The sequence below is a fragment of the Microchirus variegatus genome (genome assembly GCF_963457635.1).
Source record: "Microchirus variegatus genome assembly, chromosome: 5".
Classification (NCBI taxonomy): domain Eukaryota; kingdom Metazoa; phylum Chordata; class Actinopteri; order Pleuronectiformes; family Soleidae; genus Microchirus; species Microchirus variegatus.
Window position 1 is genome coordinate 37,002,083 of NC_139806.1, and position 20,302 is coordinate 37,022,384.

Consider the following 20,302-nt stretch of genomic DNA (forward strand, 5'->3'; position numbering starts at 1 on the left):
TATATGTGTGTGTATATACATATATATATACACATTGCCAAGCAGGCTAATGGTCAATTATGCAAATTAGGCGATGACATCGTTTAGCAACTTCGAACTTATCGTTCATTTATCTTTATCGAGGTGAGCTGCTCAATATATGGTGATATTGAGTTGAGGCCATATCGCCCCGGCCCTAGATGAGATATTACATTTAAATATGTCAATTTTGGCTCCTGGATGTTGGGCATTTATCATGGGTAACTAATCAGTAGTTTTAATGAAGGTCTTGGATGTGGCTATCCTAGATGTTTCTTACAAACATATTGGTTCTATTAGCAGATATAATGAAGGAAGCATTACAGGCTGGTGATTGCTTCCAATGAATATCTTGGGCATCCTCAATTAAACAAACAAATTACTTTTTTATATGTCACACTCGCAACAGCTCTGTACATCAGTGTTCAATATCTCATCGTTGGCATTTATACGTTGTTTTTTAAACTAATCTGGGATGAGGTTTTTCTACCGTGAGGACAACTGAAACCCGTTCTCCATTATGTACTTCATCTCAACCTGTTTAGAACTTTCTAATGTAAAAGCGTTGGCAAAAAAATGAACAGTCTGTTTCTCCCTGAGCTTCTGCTGAACGTGTCGGGTGAGTTCAAATCAATACCTGCCTGAGGGCCAGAGTTCACACAATGAAACAGGATCAGGTAGAAACACAGAGAGAAATGCAGTCAATAATGTCACATTATAGTCTCTGTGTGTGAATGAAGGAGTAAGACTGTGGTGAACAGAGCCAAGAACAATCATAATAGAGTTTCTGAGGGTTAGACAGAGTGTGTTATTACAGACTATGATGTGGAAAGGTATGAAAGGCCTGGTTGTTACAGGTGTGTGTTAACATTGGGAGGCTGGTGAGGTTTTAGGTCTCTGTGTATGTCCTTGTCTTTCTATAGTCGTGAAGGCAGTTGTGAGATATTGTGGCCAGTCCTCACAACTTAAAGAGAGTTAAGATGTGGTTTTAGGATCAGAGTAAGAGGTTTAGATTAAGGTTAGGAGATGTGAAATATCTCAATCTGTTTTTCTGTGGCCAATGCTGATTTCGTATCACATAGGATTGATTTCACTTAAAGTGGACCTAGACCGGGAGTTCCAATTAATGCTGTTTTTTAGTGTGTATCTGCATCATTACCTTGTTTAAGAAGACCTGAAGGTTCTAAACAAACAGTTCAGCCACTGCTGAGAACACTGTGTTTTATTGTAATCTGAAAAAACCCGGTCCGGTTACGTAAACACCGGTTCTCCTGAACAGCAGATCCTCCTGCTCCGGGCACTAGTCCGGGCACATCCGGTTGCGTACATTGAACCACAGAAGAAGAATAACGTCCGTTGTGGAGGTGTTTCACGAGCGACAGTGTCTTCTGACTCTGGGTCTGACTCCGGGTCAAAGGTCGTCAAAGGGACTGAGGCGGGGAGTCGTGAAGAAGCTATTTTTAAACACTGTTAAAACACTGTTTTGATAATGAGGAGCAGTGCATCCACCATTCCAGAGGGGGGAGCTGTGCTTCTGAGAGCGGGTGTGCTGAATATGTCACTTCCAGGTATTGGCCAATCACAAGATTCTGTCTTCTGGGTGAGAGAGTTGAGTCTGAAATATCGCGGCTGGGAAACACCGTCAGAAAAGAGGATTTCTATCGGCTCGTTTAAAGCAACTAGGAGGTTTTTGACCATAAAAACAAGTTAATGTATGTAAGTAGACCTCCATAACTAACATATATGTGCAACAGGACCACTCTATGTGACCTTTAATTGATCTCACATGGGGGGAAATTCACTTGTTACAGCAGCAAAAATGGTGAGAAGCACAGTACAATGTGACAAATACAAATTATGGACAAATTATAATTCATTAACATTTATTAAACAACACTTATATTTTGTCTTTACAATCTGCATTTTGCATTATTGCCGCAGCGCAATGTTTTAAATAAAAAAATCAAACTTGTGAATACAAGAAACAGGTTATCAAAAAAGTGAACTTTGTTAAATAAACTTTGGATGACAATTTTTTTGTGCTTTGAGTACCATTTATCAAGGTTTGAATATCAAGGTTTCTTTTGAGAGTAATAATGTGGAAATTTATATATAAAAAGTTTCTGATTCATTTAATAATGATTAGCCCAAAAAGACCTGATGAGTGAAGGTTAAGGTTAGAAGAAGAGTCATTGTGTACCAGTGTTCTCACGACTATAGAAAGACATGGATTTGTGTGTGTGTATCACATGGCTCACACAATTCTCTGTGTGACAGCAAAGAGCGTGTGTGTGTGTGTGTGTGTGTGTGTGTGTGTGTGTGTGTGTGTGTGTGTGTGTGTGTGTGTGTGTGTGTGTGAAAGATGAGAACGACACAGACACAGGACTGTACCTGCCCTCAGCAGTAGCTGTCAGTCAAACCATATAATAGAGTCTGATTTGTGTTTAATGACCAGTATTAGTGTCTGTCTGGCCATGGCTCACTATTCTTGAGTCACACACTCTCCCATTTGCTCCAGGTCAAATTATATGCTTCTCCTTCTGTCTCCTCGTTGATACTGTTGATAACAGTGGTAAACATGTGCAGTGAATCTGAAATTATACAAAAACCTGGTGAAACAAAAAACAAGGGGAGAGATGTAATGATTTCTGCTTTTTGGGCCACGCTGGAAATTACAGTTCTTCAGCAAAGCATAACACATTTCTCAGAACAGACAGCTTTGCGTGCAATTTGCAAAAAAAATAAAAAATAATTTGCATTACTAAGTGCTGTTATATTTTCACACTTCATTTGTCAGGAATTTGATCAATTCCAGTCCCAATTCCAATTCTGCTTGTCCATTCCAGGTCTTCTATTTTACAAATTAGACAATAACATAAATAAATAAATCAGAGAAGTGTTAAAGGAAATATGTTTGAATTAAATATGTCAATAGTACCTACATTCATTCAACAGTTCAAAAATCTGCATATTAGCATGTGCATGTGATCTTTTTGAGTCTGTCCTCTTCAAATGCCTTGGTGGTAATCAGGTGTGGCATTGTGGGAAATTAGAGCCTTGTTGTCATTAACTGCAGTTGCAGAAAAGGTGTCATTTGTTTTTCATGTCATTAATTTGTGTTTGTTAGCTGCACAGCAGAGAAGGATGCAATAATATGGTACCGTTCTGTACCAAAGAGTTGTCCACACTGTTTGTTGTTAGCCCTGACAAGCTGCGCTAAGCTAACAGTTAAGAGCTTATATGGTGAAGGAGGCTGCACCAGAGCTTATATGGTGAAGGAGGCTGCATGCATAAATACCAAGAGGTCTCCTCAAAACTCACTTCAGTGGAGATGGAAGGAGAATGACAGTGGAGTGAGGATGGACCGCAGTGAAAGGATAGTGCAGCTGCAGTGAAAGGCTTCAAGTCCTGGTCATGGTTATTCATATGAATATAGTTGAAATTCAATCAGTTTTCTCCTTTGCTTTTAGCAGTTGTGCAGCTGATTTCACTCCCTCAAGCATTTCATTGGTTTCAGTTGATTGATTATAGATGGATTTCACTGTCAGTCTGCCGCTGCTGGAACTCTTTTTAACTGATCATTAACCTCTGACCTCGGTGCCTATACTGATAGAGATACTTGATATTATATGAGGCTACATGAAATGAGTACAAGAAATTGTAAGTCAAGCCCCATAGTTTTTCATTTTAATGGAACACATCGGTAATTAGTGCTCACAGTTAATTTGAGGATGCAGATTACTGAGCACAAAGTGAACCCCGTGAAACACTGAATTTAAAAGTTGTGAATGAGTGAATGACCAGATATTTAGAAGGAAAAGCACAGGTGTTACTGCTCACAGGATGATGGCTCTGTGAAGCTCTGAAGAAGCCAAATTCAACTCAGACACCAGACATTTGATTATTCAAACACTTTTCCTACTGTAAAAGTCTAAACTGCTGTAACACATAGAGCCCAGCGGCGCCTGACAAAGGATTTAAAACTTGGATCAAGCAAAGTAGTGGATCTTTAACAGATACTGTTTTGCCAACTGTTGTTTACAAAGTTGAGACTGAAATGATTATGCTCATCTGTGTTGTTTTTGTACAGATTTAAGTACAGATTACATTTTGTCTTTTACAGTCTGTTCATTTTGCAGTTTTTATAAAATCATTTCTTAGAGGTAAAGGGGAAAATATTCCCCTGTTGTACAGTGAGTGAGGTGTTACACAGTGTTCTTATCCCCCCCCCCCCCACACACACACACACACACACACACACACACACACACACACACACACACACACACACACACACCTCCAGATTTAGAAACATGGTTGTTGTCCAAAAAGTCTGAGGCTATGCTAAGGAGTCGATTGGACCCACACTGTACAGACAAACTATGTACACATATCCTGTGTCTTTTCATCTTTGTCCCTGTTTTGCTGTCTTACCTTACACCTCTCACATCACATCTCAGTTGTCAGTCCCACAGATGTGTGTGAGTGTGTATCAGGTGCCACTTTCCCTCAGGCACCATAATGCTGTGATTCCACTGCAGCTTCTGATTTGATATCAGACATAATCCAGACAGGTCCTGCCATCCTCGACACTTCATCAGCCCTGTCACTCAATGTCTTACACGCACATGCATGCACGCACACACACACACACACACACACACATTTGCACAGCTATTATTCTTAGGTCCCTGAATCGGCTTCCATTCATTTGGACAGCTTAAACAAGTGTTTACAAGCACACATTGGGGGCCAATTCCAATTCCTATCTTAACCCTCAAGCTCAACTCTTAATCTTAACAGGCCTCAAAACCAAGTGTTGAGGGTTATTTTGTCACTTAGAAATGGGACACCCCTTAAATGCAGATACGTCTTCAGACTGTAGGGGGCAGAATAACGCCAAAGCTGCGTCCAGTCTGTCAACTCCAAAAAAGAAGAAGAAGAAGAAGACATTTACGTCAGGATTATTTATTCTGATCCGTTTGTCAGTCAAGTTATTAGGTTGTCAGTTAGTTATAAGATGATACTCATACAAATATTCAGCTGACAGTTACCACACACCACGACTTATTGAAAAGTAAACCACACCGGCCGACTATTGACAAAAGATGGTCAAATAAAAATGAATGTTACGCAACAATGACGTCAGTAATCCATAATATGGGCCTAAACTAAGATAATACAATGGTTTTCATCATTTTTATATCTCTATTAACAAATAAATACTTAATTTGTAGCGTACTCGTTTCGCTGCTTTCGGCGACATCTTTGTTCAAACACACAATGCATTCTGGGTAGCCCTTGCTCCCAAGGGTGGTCTCGGAAAATCTCAATATTGAGGGCGATACAGCCCTTAAACTTGGCCTCAACTTAATTTTTCTGAGAATCTGGACAGCACTTGCACTAGAGGGTTAAGATTGAGGGTTAAGCAAGGAATTGGAATTCACCCTGGGTCAGCCCATCCTCATTCCTAAAGATCCTTTCTCTGCTTGTGCCTGGCTTCTCAAGCGTGAGTGAAGTGACTCAATAACAAGGGATACGTTCCGACACCCCGGCCATCGCCTTTTCTTTCTGAGAAGAGAAAGAGAAAAATCTGGTCCTTTAACCATCTCCACCACACATTCCTCTGTCCTTCCCCCAAGTGTGTTGTCTGTGTGTTCAGCCCTGCTCCCTAAAGGCTTTTGTTGCCTCTGCCCATCCCACATCACAATGCAGGCATTAAAGAGATTGGTGGGGTTGAGCTATTGAGTTGAATTAGACATGGTCAATGTAGCCTTTGCTGTACCGAAAACCCCCCGAGGATCACAGTGATAGAAGAAGAATAGGATGGAAATATGGTGGCAATATGCAGCCATAGTGTGGTTGTCGGCGTTCATCACGATGTTGTAAAGTCGATTTGATTTCTTAGTTTGATTAAACAGAGACACATGTAAACACACAGGTACTGTATGTGTTTTTTGTTCTTCTTCCAAACTTCTTAGGAAACAAGCTCTGTATGCATTTGACTCTGTGATGAAGCTGCTTCATTTGCATTAAGAATAGAAGGCATTCTTCATCTTGTATTTAGTTCCTTCAGGAAACAGGTGTTATATCCTTCTGTTGCAATTTATTTCAATGTATGTGAGAGTTTTCCTGTGAGCTTTTGGATGTGGAGGTGTTGGTATTCCTCTGCTATAAAAGCTAATGATGTGTGTTTGGAGGATCACAGCATGGCTCTGTAGGAACAACACATCTCTCATTCACTTAAAGCTCTAGAGCGGCTTAACTTAAAATCCTGTTTAACAGTCATGTCTAATCACTGCTAATGAATCAATGGAAACATGGAAAACTCTGGCGTCACCTATGCTGAAATGACCAATTATTTTGTATTTTCTACCTGTGCTGACAGCCCTCGAATGGGTTTGAAAGATGAGTGTTCGAAAATGAAAGGCTGCTTTGAGAGGTCATCAAGACTAGAAAAGTGCTATATATATAAATACAGACCATTTACACACACACACATACACACTTCTGTCCTTTTAAAATGACGTACAATTGTGCTCTTATGTTGGCAACTGCTTCCCTGTAGTTTCGGAAGCAATTTAATCAGTGTCATAATGGATTTGGTTGAGATTGTGTTGAGGGAGTTAGCACTGGCTTGTAATTACAGGTGCTCCCCTTTGCAGACTGGGTTGAAATGAGGTGGCAAACAGCCACCAAAAAGTGCATTGCACATTGGAAACTTCTGGAGCATAACTGACTGCAGAGTGGTGGAGGAAAGAAATTACAGGACAGACTGCAAAGCAAGAAGGAGGTTAAAGCAGAGAAGATTGTTCAATGAATAAAATGAAATGGTCGGGTACAAGCAGCGTAGACACACTTGACATCTGACTGTTGCAGGGAAGAGGAGTTGTTATGGTCCTGGATTCCTTTACGTAGTTGAAGATTAACGCAACATTTGGAGCCAAGGCACCTTATGTGACAGTTCTATGGTTGTTGGACTCACTGAAGTTATATACACTACATTCTTATCTAACTATTACCTCATTTTAACACATTTTTGCACACATTTGTCTACTTCAAGCTTTTCTTTGTCCTCAGCAATCCACTTCCTCGTACTGTGTTGCATCCAGCTCCCACAGGGATACTGTGCTGAAATACATTCAACCTGGTTCCCGCTGCTTGACTACCAACTTGCTGCACTGTTGCCATAGATACATGCTGGCACTGGCAGGGACTTATGAGCGCCTGTGCTAAGGAAAGGTTAAGATTTACTGACTGCCATCTGGATAAAGAGTGGAATTTCTCTTTAAAGAGTGGAGCTTACCTTGTTTATCCAGGTTGAGCTTTCCAAAATTATCTTGGCACCAAGGAACGGTGGTATTTTTTGTTTTTTTTGACAAAAAAGCCACTTGTAGGAAAAAAAAAGATTGGTTGTTTACAAAGCCACTCCCTAGTGAAGCATCCTGCTGAGATATTAATGTATTGTGTGCAATGAATCAATTACCTAGTTACAGACTGTAACAAATGATATTATTTTAAGAGGTAAACCATTTTCAAGAGATACATGTTTGATAAAGGCACCAAAATATAATTTCAAATATATGTTATGTAATAAATCTCAAGTAAAAAGCTAAAAAGAAATTCAGCAAAGCTAGTTGGCGACCCACAACTTATATCATGACCCATCTGTGGGTCCCAGTATCTGGGAATTACTGATATATAACAATAAAAGCAGCAAAAACTTGGTGGATCCAGCAGATATTTGATGTCATGATGGTTGAGTCCAAGCTGAGTGACCATTTATAGCGTTTCCTGGATGCAGGGTTCTCCTGTCAAACAGTTGTTTGTAGTTTTTTTTCTCCATCTTCTTTCTTCTTCTGACCACTCTTTCTCTCTCTCCTCCTCCTCTAACTCTCCTTTGCACTTCCGTGTCACAAAACTGAAACCATAAATGTTGATTGGGTGCAGAAAATCAGCTCCAATCTCTTAAATGTACAAACTGGGTATCCAGACACTTGAGCTATGTCCATGGCCAAAGATATCAGTGGCCAAAACAGGAAGTACATCACCTCTCAGTAACTTTAGACAACATTTTACATCTGCATTTCTACAGCACAGTAAACATTATACTGACTAGTGTATAAAATAAAGACTCAGGAGGACCTTTTTCGAGCATAATCACTAACTTAGTCAGGACCAGTAGTCCTCATGGAGACCAAAACCTGGTCGCAATGAGGCAGAACCTCATTTCTGAGGAACTGGTTGTTTTAATTGTGGTTAGATGAATCTTCTTGGTTCCTTGTTGACAAACACAGCAGGATGGGGAATTGTAAATTGACTCCAGGCCTCTTTGTAGTGGCCCTAAGGAGCCATGCATGGTTTAAAGTCACACTCATACACACACTCATACACACATGGTGTGTGTGGTTCCGCTCGCTTTTTTTCAAAAGTGGATGTTGGCAGAGTCAGTTCTGCCCACTCGCTGTGACCCCAGGATGGAATGTGACCAGCTGTCTGTGGCTGGATTTGCCAGTTTTCAAAGCTGTGTGCCTGTGTATGTGTGTGTGTGTGCACTTCATTTTGCTTGAGCACATCACACAACTTTCTCCAGAATTATTTTTTAAACATCCTCAGACTAACTCTCCTTGCTGCTGACAGTACGGTTCTCCTTGTGTGTGTCAAAGCAGCATAACTCACCCACCAAAGTTGGAAGTTGCCGCAGAATCCTGGTCATTCGTCACGATCTCTAGCCCTTCCTGCTCTCAGTCCAGCTTTTAGACTAATGAGAGGATTTGTAGAGTCAGCCTTTGACTTTCAGGACTCGGTGATTTAATGTGAATTAAGCTCCGGCCAACACAGCTCATGCAGATAATAGAAATTAAGTATTTGGTTGTTTCTACAAAAAAAACGCAACGCACTGTAAGCACTGTGCTCTTCGCTTCATTTCATTTTATCTTCTCATCCTTCACTGTCGCTCCTCATGTTTTCACGTCACTTTCTCCTGTCAGTTATCTAATAATAGTGAATTTCGGAGAAACAGTTTAAAATGTAATCTGCTCAAAGTATATTTTTCAGCAGAGGCCATTTTGGCCGTAATGGTTATGAAATAAACAGGACGTGATGGGAATAAATGGTCCTACTTTGATTTGCCTCAACATTCTGAACAGAACAAGCTCTGCTTCACTGAGGTTAAAGCAGAGCTTTTTGGTTGTTACTCCAAAGGACAAGTGTCAAAATTGTAAAAAAAAATGTTGAGCTTCTGTCTTTAGGGGTCACCCCAGTGGATCATCTGCCTCCATTTTGCCCTATCTCTCACAGTGTTAACAATGAATAATAAAACCAAAATACAGGACAAATATTATAAATTAAGGCATGAACAATTGAAATTTTACAATGTGATGGCATTATTTTGAAAGGACTCTGAAAATGCTGCTAACAACCAGTTGATGCTGCTGTTTTCCTTAAAAGGATGTGTCTACAGCCTACTAAATTGCAATGTTGTGACTTTTATAATACAAGTGTTGTACCAGTTCAATCTGTGCTTCTTTTTATACCAATACATTTTGCATTTCTTATCCAAACAACATTGGTGCCCCACACACACTAGTGGTCTTAGTAAGTCAACTGCCAAGTCTGAAGCCTGTCAAGCGAACCACTGGACATTTTTGCAATTAACAGACAGCCGGATAGACATTTCTTGCAATTATAGATAATTATGTATAGGAAAACTGGAATAGAATAAGCATTAAGCGTTAAGTCAAATGGCATATACTCTAATAAAGTGCAGAGACGATTGCATATTTAAATATACAGAGTATCTTTATGAGTATAATATAAGGATGGCTTATCAGTTTTTACAGTATTAAAACTGGACTCACTCAGCTTCAGTTCTGTCCAGCAAATGGAAATGAGACTGTGATCATGGACACTTCTGTTTTATTAGTGTTTGACCTCTGTGACTTTGATCATCTTAGCACCAAAAAAAACCCAACATAGTTTCACTGAGATAAACACATAACAAAATACAGCCAGACTTCACTGTGAATTATACATGGTAACAAAGTGCAGTCATTGTCACTGTCACTCACGTCGATATTGTTGTGTTGTTGTAAAACTGTTTCTGTCGGTTTCTTGTTTATGTAAATTATACTCTTTACATTGAAAACGGCATTGTTTGTGATTAATGTGGGCCAGAGGGAAAGGGGAAGGCAAAACAACTGATTTGCATGTGTGCTTTAGGTATGGCCCTAAAAACTCATTACTCAAACATCACCTGCAACACAGCTTACAGGTAACAGCTCAAACTGCCATTTTCTGTTTCATTTGGGTTCTACCGCTAAGAGGTAGTTTACTTGGATGTTGGGCAGGTTACTAGTATGAAATAATTACCATTGTCTATGTTCTTAAATCGTTACTGTGATCACAACTGCACTTTATGTTTATCTAGTTGCAATTTTATATTTCAATGTTTTGTTTTGTAAATGTTGCATTTCCTGCTTCTTATTTAACTTTTGATGTGTGATGCTGCCTTTCTTGGCCAGGTCACCCTTGTGAAAGAGATCGTGATCTCAATGGGTCTTTTATCTGGTTAAATAAAGGTTACATAAATAAATAAATAAATAAAACCATGAACAAGCACAACTCTTCGCTCGCTCCATAACAACCTTATGGAGCGACTTGGGAACAGGAGGCAGGAACTTTAGACACATGCTAATGCACAGATGCTGGACATTTACCAAGAGCACGAAGGTTAAGGTAAAGATTTGTGACCGTTTGACCGCTTACAGTAATTAAGTTAGTTAGTAATTGGGTCAGAAAATGAGGTCAGTTGAAGCCTTTACAGTCATAATCACAAGGTTCTAATGAAGAGTAGGGAAGGATGTGGAGAAACAAAGGCAGAGGAGAGAGATAATGTCACCATGTCATGAACACATTTGATGACACTCTCCAGCATTTATATTTGTTTTCTAAATGACTTTAAACATTTTAGAATCATGCCTGCAGTGGCATATTAAAGCTCAAGAGGCCTTTTGAGATGTAAACCTTTTGTTCTATGAGTAAAACAGACTACACCTGTATGACTGAATATCCAATAAAAATAATACATTTTATTAGTATTGAGGAAGTCTTAATGTTACCTTTAAAACCTATTGCGTAATGTGCCTTGAAATTGGTGTATATTTGGTGAGATAAGAATGATAAAAACTTTATATTGTGTTTTAGTGAACATCAAATACTACAATCTAAGGATTTAGCTGGAAGTGTATATATAATCAGGAGAGGACATAATGCATAAGTGAGAGATGTATCACTAAAATCTGATACTGTGGTTTGTATTTCATCTTCTGACTTGTAGTTTTTCCCCCAAGTACAAATACACAGTTTACTAAGTCAAGTCCAGCACATGCTTCCATCTGTATGTTTTTTGAGCAGAAGCTGAGATTCTGTGGACTCAACTGTACGTACAGACAAAAGGACAATGTGCATTTTCCTAATTAGTTACTACCTGTAGTGAAAGAGATAATTGATTGCAGGGCAATATGGTTGATTTGCAGTTAAACCAAGCTAATAATGTGGTATTGATTAAAGCATTAGCACACACACTAAAGAGGGATTCAAGAGTTATATAGATGCCACAGTTATGAAGAAGGTTGATGTTCTTAGTTTTTAATCTCCTTTAGCTGTCACTCCGCAGTGAAGCTTGATGTTCCATTGTCATTAATCAGGTGTACACATACTGAATTTAAAATATGAAAAGCTTTTATTGACCCAAATTGAAGACAAGACAAATAAGAAAAGACTGCAGCCTTTTCAATATAATACATGCTGTATCAGACAAATAATATTAAAAGATACAGCTATAAGACAGCGCTCCTGATGGGTTCACTATGTAAAACAGAAATGCAATCACAGAGCAATCATTTGCAGTTACCTTTTGACCATTATTGAATGTGTGGCTCAGGCTTTGCACGACAGTCTTAACTTGCTTTTGTAGCTGCAGCGATGCAGTATTTACTTAATGATATTACACCTCGCTAAGCTAACATCATAAGGAGTGCAGGGGCGCGAGATGATGAACTGCTGGTTTCAGCTTTGCATTGTGGACTCATATGTTATGACTGAAGGAGATTACATTTACTCTGGAAAGTATCAGCGTGCAGGAACGTTCGTGTGTCTCTCTCTGTCTGTTTTACTGGCTTTACTTACTACATGATGCATGTATTTTGGAGGCCAGACAATGACTGGATATCATTCTCGTGTTAATTTGAAGCACATGTGCATTAAAAATTGTTTTAGGGGTACAGGCATAAATAGTTCTGCAAGTTCTTGCACAGCACTCTGAAAAGTTAACTAACTTCTGCTTCACTGACTTAAGGAATCTTCTGCCCCGTTGAACAGTCCACTATTGTTATCTCTTTTCCAGTTTTAATCAGCCATTGAATTAACCTTTCCAGATTTAATTGCACATCTTAAATAATTATCTCCAGGTTAGAGGTTAGTTATTTCTCGTTCATTGTTAAAGCTTGAGTTTTGTATTTCCTAAGCTCTTTATTTCCTCTGTATTATTTTACTCTGCTTTATATCTTGTCTTTCCATCCACCCACTAGTTACCTAACATACTTGCTTTCATCCCACATTTGTCCAAAACTTTATAGCATGATTTTTTTTTCATTCGCTGTATATATGTATGTGCTGGATTTGGAGATGGGAGCCCTCAGGATTTTTTTTATTTTTTTTTGAGAGGAAATGATTTGGAAGTGACTAAGAGAGAGCTCATTTTTATTTGAAGCAAGGTGTAAAAATGTTGCATTCAGGTGCTGAAGTTGTCTCTTCTCTTCTGCAGCTGTATCCCAGAGGCCCACCTTGGCAGTTAGAGGAGAGGTCATCACCATGACAGCGTCCTCGCAGGACTCCAAACCCTCGTCTATGGCTGGCCTCTTCTTGCTCCTCCTCCTACCGACTGTTTTCACACAGACCTCAGTTCTGACAACTCCGGCCCCCTTGATGTTTGACCCACTAACCCAGTCAGAGTGCACAAAGAAAGAACATCCAAAGGTTTCCATCCAAGGTCAGACATCCTCCGTAACCTCTTGCTAAAAACCTGATCTGCATGGAAACTTACAGTATGTAATGATCATCCTGTTGCAGGGCTACCTGTGCACTACTTTGTTTGCCATGAGCACACTTTCTCACAGTGAGAAATCTGATTCAGGACACAGGGATACTCCTTTGCAGACAAGCAAACACAGCTGTTGACACCGCGGACGTGCAGTTGCTCTAATTATACTAGTTTTTCTACAGCGTGGAGTCCACTCAGAGACCATTTTGTAATAAGCCATTAGAAAAGTCAACTGGAGCTATTTTTAAAGGAGGTTTATGAAGCGTTTTAATTCACATGGTGGTGCAGAGGCTGGCATTGCAAGCAAGAATTTCACTAGTTCAGATCCCGGATTTGACCAAGGGCCTCTTCTGTGTAGAGTTTGCATCTCCTATTGTGTGTGTGGGTTCTCTCCAAGTTTTTGGGCTTTCTACCACAGTCCAAAAACATGCAAATTGGGGATTATGTTTACTGGACACTCTAAATTAACCATAGGTGTGAATGTGAGAGTGAATAGATGATAAACTTGCGACCTGTCCAGGGTGCACCCTGCCTTTCGCCCCATGTCAGCTGGGATTGGCTCCAAACCCCCACGACCTTAAATATGTTTCCCATTTCCTCTGTAAATGTAGGCATCTTTCAATTTAATGCAAAGAGTCCTCTTATATTGTATTGGTATTGCCCCTGTTGGTGATTTAATAAATTCCTTTCTCCTTCCTTCCCGGTTAGTTTGAAACGGTAGACTACGTCAAATTGTTATTATGTGGTAAGGACAGTGTGAGGACTGAGAGTAGCCATGCATTTTTGGAACATTATAGTACCTAGTATTTATCTTATCATGAGTATATTCTTTAATAGTGACCCATGTGATATTATCACAAGGAAAATAACTTAATTTCTGGAACTTTTCAGTCTTTTGATGGTAAATCGTCACATGCTTTCTATTTATGGAAACATACAGTATCTTCACAGAGACAAAGTTAACTTTTTTTTTCCAAAAATACATTTTCCCTGTGCCAAATAAAGCGAGAGGGGACAAGCTATGGACAGAGGGAAAAGATTGTAGATAGAAATGATTGTTTGGAATTGTGGTGCTGACTATCTTGCCCATTCATCTGTACAGTGGACCAAGAAATTAGGTATTTCTCATGGTATGAAATGAAACAGGACAGTTGGAGGCACCGCATCAGATAGATTTGACAGAATGAAATGTAAACATACACAAAATTGCTGTGTTTACTTCTGAATCGGGCTGTTTGTGTTCACCCTGAAGAGCAGTGACTTGGACAGAAACAGAGGTTTTTGTTGTGACTAGAATTATACCAGACATCCTTCAAACCATAGTTTAGACATTTTCGCAAGTGTTTCTTGTTTTCCTTTTTACAGCATCGGTACAGCACTGGTTCAGTGCTTTGGGTCAGCATGCCCATGTTGCCTGGACTGAAGTGGGACATTAAGTGCTCTGTGCTCACACACTTTTTCTTTGTATTATTATTCTGCTTCTGTGTGGTCTTTGTGTACAGAAACAATGTGACAGTATTCTGTATTCTGCATCCTTTATCTGAAAATTAGCTCTGTCAAACAATACTATCAGACCTGACACTTGGCAGTGCCAGCATTTATCAAATTCATTGAGCTGTAGAATTTATTTCTGAAGACATTTTTCTGTTTGCAGCTGTCTAACTTTATTAGCAAAAATGTTCCTGTTGCCAACGTCTTGCTTTGACAAAACAAATCACTTCCTGTGTGCAGTGAGGGTATGCCACAGGGCGACACATGATCTAAACACCACCATATTAAGGAAAGCAGACAGCTCGTGGGCTTAATGGGCATTGTGTCATCTCATTTGACAGTTTGAATGTCACAAACACCTGTTTATATTCAGAGGTTACACGCTACAGATTTAAGAAAACGATAAGTGCAGGTTCTTTCTACTGGAGTTTTAATCCCCAAAACCAATGAAATGGCTATTTTCATTCTCCACAAAGCTGGGCTGAGGTCACCTACGTGCTGCATCTTTCCCTCTGTCCTCCTCTAACCCACCAGGACTCCAGATGTACAGATTAGGTTGGGCTCCATTGAGGCTTCAATTCAAAAGGCATGCCACTTGAGAATGGCTCTCATGGCACAGAGCTGCAGGGCCACTGGTCTGTCAAAGCAGGCAGAGCTGGGCATTATGTGGAGGCAGCCATATAGAAAAGGCCTGCACAATGAAAATGTCAGCAGGAACCTGAGATTAGCCTCTGTGATTGATGAGCGTTTTATAGCGGCTTGTTGAAGCGCTACCTCAGTCACCTGGAGGAGACCAAAGTTTTCATTTGGGCATGGACACATCTGTATGTTCTTTTTAGATATATACAACTATAGGAACAAGTAATTGTGTTTGTTAACTCAACTAAGAAAGATTCTGGCACTTATGTGTGATGCATTGAGATTTAATCCTTGTAGTGTACAGTGTGAGCAGGTGCAGAGATCAGCCGTCTCCCCAGAGCTGGTTGGTTCACTGAAGCATGTTATCTGCATGAAAGCCCAGCTCTTTTTCTCCTTAAGCCTTACAGTCCCTGTAAAGTGATAAAAATATCACTGCTGACTTTTTCACCCCACAGGAAAATGTGTTAGTAACGTCCTCACCAAATGTGACTGATTAAAAAAGTTGCTAAGTGTTTAAGTTAGGTTTTAGATTTTCATTAAAAGTTCATTATCTGCTCTGAGACAGTGGGGGCGTGGCCACTGAACCCATTGTACACAAACGCACACTATTCTGGTCTGCCTGCTCAAGTGGGGACCAGAGTCCGCGATGTTTGTCAGTGTTTGTCAGAATATTTATGGTGTGGTTAAACAGAAAACTCAAATTTATGTTGCTTTTTGGTGTCTCTTCATGTCCTTTTCTATGAATCCCTAAAGTTTCACAACAAACAAGAGACAGTAAGGGACACCTTTGATCCTGCTCTCTAGACAGTGATAAAAATATCACTTATGACTTTGTTACCCCGCAAGAAAATGTGTTAATAACCACCACATTTGAGTGATTAAAATGAAATAAATAAAATAATAAAAATTAGGTTTTAAATCATGTAAAATTCAGCTCCATTCTCTGCTCTCAGACTGGGTGGGCGTGGCCACCTTCACACACACTATTCTGGTCTTCCAGTTCAACTGGGGACCAGAGTCTGTGAACATTGCAGTTCATCATTTGTACAGAATATTAACCCAGTGATAACACGTAGAGAGGCCACATTTTCACCATTTTGATGGCAGTTTAACGACACATGCACATAAACAGAGTGAGTTTAGCAGCAGTCCTCCACCCTCTCCCTCACAGCAGGAGTCTGCTCCTCTTTCTGTTCTCCTCCACTTCATTTCATCTGTAGGAATTTTAGATATAGTGTCAGAGCTTTTCTATGTTTTTACATCCAGGTTAAGACACAGAGCAAAACAAAGGAGCTTCTCTGTTCGTCAGAGAAAGTGCAGCGACTCACGAGGAATGGGGGAAACAGTTAAAGGTGCAAACGGTGTAAACGTTTTTACATCGACACTGTGTTTGAGGAGTTGAGCTAACTGTGGCTCCTGTGCATAAAACATTTTTTTTTATTTTACTGTATTTTCTTTTTCTCATGTTCTTAGCCACTATTTTCTAACACAATGTGTGAAGACAAGAGTAGCTGAGTTTGATTTACAGGATCTTTAAGCAACTTATTTGTGAAATGTTGCGTTAAAGTTTATGATAATATGCATGTATCACTCGTGCATCGACAGTTTAGGTGTGTCATTTCTTTGAGCCTTTCCTAAGAGATGTTGTAGTGTTTTCAAAATGGATATATGACAAAGGTCTACACTGTAAACCATCATGAGCTGATGGTTTGGATACTGTCACCAATTGGCACTTCTTGGGGTCAGTGAAAATACATTTGATAACTTTTAATGTGTCAGACAAGGATAGTAATTGGAAAGATTTTGTTAATCATAATGACATTATTGATTCTGCTTAATTTGTCCAGCTTCTGTATGAAGTGAAGATTCCTTAAACGCCTCATTGGATGCAGAGAGAAGCTGTTTTGGCAGCTGAGCACAGATAAGCTTCCAAACCTCCCAGGGTTACAGCAGCACATGCAACTCAGACAAAATAATCAGTTGAAAATAAGTGATTGAAACGTGCCCAGGTAATCTGCGTGCATGGGCCACCCAAGCTGAGATGACATCTCAACAATGTTGTGTGGAGTTGCTGCTTGGTTGGGAAGCAATGGCTCTCATATAAAATCAAACACATGACATTCCTGGAAGTTAAATCCATGTCATGTAATGTTGAGGTCTGTGCTTATCAGTGGTGTTTCCATCCTTATCTACTCGCATTTTACAGATCGTAAAAGAACTCAAACTTTCAAAACTAGAATTGTTGTCAGTTTTCTTTGTCAAATGAAGTCTTGTCATTCTTCCTCTCTGTCGTGACTTCTTCTCGTGACGAGTTTTCAGCAGCACAGAAGCAAAAGTTTGGTTTTGAGTTTCACACCGGCTGCACGTCTGCTGCGTCTGCTGCATCTCGCTCGCGCTTCTCCCCATGACACCAATAATGTTTATGACAGGTTCAGATTTAGCTCTGACAGGAAGGTTTAAAATGTCATATGATTCTTTTACTCAGATAGACAGAGAGAATCACCTGATTCCATTTTCTCCACATACTTGCTGTAATAGTTTGAAAACCGAACGTGTCACACATGGAAAATAGGCATAACACAAAAATAGTCGTGTGTGTCTCAGGCACATCTCATGCATGCATTGTGAACATGTCAGAACGCAGCAGTGATGCACACACCACACGTGTGATAAATAATAAGCATGTGTTAAAAATAAATAGAGCTGAAACAATTCATCAATGAATCGATTATTAATCGATTACTAAATGAATCCTCAACTATTTTGATAATCGGTTTGAAGCTTTTTTCATGATTAAAACAAGATATCTTATTGTTTTAGCTTCTTAAATTTGAATATTTTTCTGGTTTCTTTGCTCCATATAACAAAGAAATCAAACAGAATTTTTGTTTGTGCACGAAACAAGACATTTGAGAACATTCCAGGTTTGACAAACACTGATCAACATTGTTTTTTATTTTATTTTCTGACATTTCTTGGACCAAAAGATTAATCGATTAATCGTGAAAATAAACGACAGAGTAATTGATTATGAAAATAATCATTAGTTGCAGCTCTAGTTATACACAACAGGAAGTATAAAAAAATATAGAACAAAATATATATTAGCAATAATAAATAAAGAATAATATATACAGTATAAACAGCATTTTAAGCAGGATATTTACAACATGGAAACATTATGTACAGAGTGACCAGTGAAAGGTATTGCACTTGTGAAACACTTGAACTGATATTGCACCTTTAAGGAGATGGAGTTTGTGTGATTTACTGAGAGCGGTGATTTGTGTACAGTCTAACAGCAGCAGGGAGGAATGACCTATAATTCTGCTCCCTCTGACATTTAAGGTGGATCATCATGATTTGATGAAAATGAACAGATATCAGAGAAACAGAGAAAACAATGTCTGCATCCATTCAAACATTAACTTCAGGTGCTTATGAGTCCCATCGCTGAAGTAATGTTTGTTTACATAATAATTTTGTTTTAAACAATCACAGTTACTGAGGAACATTGTTTGTGTGATGACTTTATTTCTGTCCACCTGGCAAAGTCAAAAATTCACTCTTTCAGAGGTTATCTGCTAAATGCTCCAGTATATTCACCTGCATCAGTCACAACCTCTGGTTTCACACAAATCATAATCACCTACCTCAGATTATGAAATGATGATTTTGGCCCACATAGATAGAAAATGAAATACTGCTGTGAGATGGGATGATATGTAAACACAGTAGGTGGCAGCAGCGATGGGCATCGTCAGAAGAATGTGCAGAGACAATCTTGACCAACATTTACTGTGCTGAGAATCAAACTTCTTTATCAACCTCCACAACGTTGTATGTCCCCGATCTGCTTAAACACGTCTTTGTACGCAGTGATGTGTGTCAAAGACACAGCAATGGAATCACGTAACCTCTACCCACAGGCACACGCTTGTACAAACCGCCGGCTTATGATTCAGATGGATGATCTTGGCTCACGGCATGAGACCACAGGGCTGATAAGAGCGTGGCATGAGGGCAGTAACTGGAAAACTAGGGATGCAGATTTGAAACGGTGTTTTGGAAGTTACTAAGTCAGATGGTGCATTTTGGTAAAAGGAAAAGACTCAGATAATTGGAGTAAAGGGTCAACCTGGATTCTGAGTGAAAAAAACTTCGGTGCAGCAGAATCCATCAAAGCAAAGAAGAAGAGGTTGTTGTATGATGGCTCCACAGTATCAGTCGACTGTTCCACTCAAATCATTTCAATGTTCCTTTGCTCTGAAGAGGAACATTACCTTCCTCTGCAAACCTTGTCTTTGCCATTTACTTTTATTCCCTCTCGTATCTCCAGACTGTCTATAGTCGTATGTCTACCCATCTAATCTCTCACCCTCTTACATCTGTTCTCCTCTTCTTACTCCTCCTCAAATTCTCCTTCTCACTTTCTTACTTCATTTAGTCCTCATCTCTTTCTCACATTTTTTCGCTTTATAAAAAGTAAGAAAACCGTATGGTGCACTTTGTACAAACCCCTCGATCTTTTTCATTGTCTGGTTAATGGTGCTGTCATTTAGCCATTGTGTCGCTGTCAGAAAGGCTCCTGAGCATCAGACAAGCAATGCTCCATGTAAGACATGACTTTGCCATGCATTTTTAGTACTTCTGTTTTTCATTATAGATTCTGCTCTGACTCTGTTTTCCACCTCACTCATGATTACAGCGGTGGGTCTAATTGGAACTGTGCTATCAGAGCTTTGGTGAGTTTGCAGCCATCAATCAGGCAGCTGAATGGAGCTGAGTTTAGCATGCATCTGGGGCCAGTCTATCACCCACTGATGGCATGTCAGGATAACTGGCCCAAGAGACAGCAAAGAGGATCAAGGGGATAGAAAACATTTAAAGGCTTTATTGCCTCTTTCACTGAAAAGTGTAAAGGTAGCAGAAATATTGGCCTCTTTGATTTTTGTGTTGGAGCTCTCTCCTGTCACCCTGGGTAGTAAAAACTTGTGCCTATGTGCAACTCAATGTGTGGTTTCACATCTTTATTATTATTATTATTTTGTT

At 39.6% G+C, this 20,302-nt stretch overlaps 1 protein-coding gene across 1 annotated transcript in view; it reads left to right on the plus strand.

Annotated features, from left to right (window-relative positions):
• Positions 1-12,852: 12,852 nt before the first annotated feature.
• Positions 12,853-20,302, plus strand: part of sema5ba (sema domain, seven thrombospondin repeats (type 1 and type 1-like), transmembrane domain (TM) and short cytoplasmic domain, (semaphorin) 5Ba) — a gene marked incomplete at its 3' end in the record, with an annotated part of 98,202 nt that continues 90,752 nt past the window's right edge. Inside the window, exon 1 of the mRNA XM_083889415.1 lies at positions 12,853-13,069. Coding sequence (XP_083745541.1) covers positions 12,892-13,069 — 178 coding nt within the window. The 5' untranslated portion in view covers positions 12,853-12,891. The remainder of the gene's footprint in view (positions 13,070-20,302) is intronic.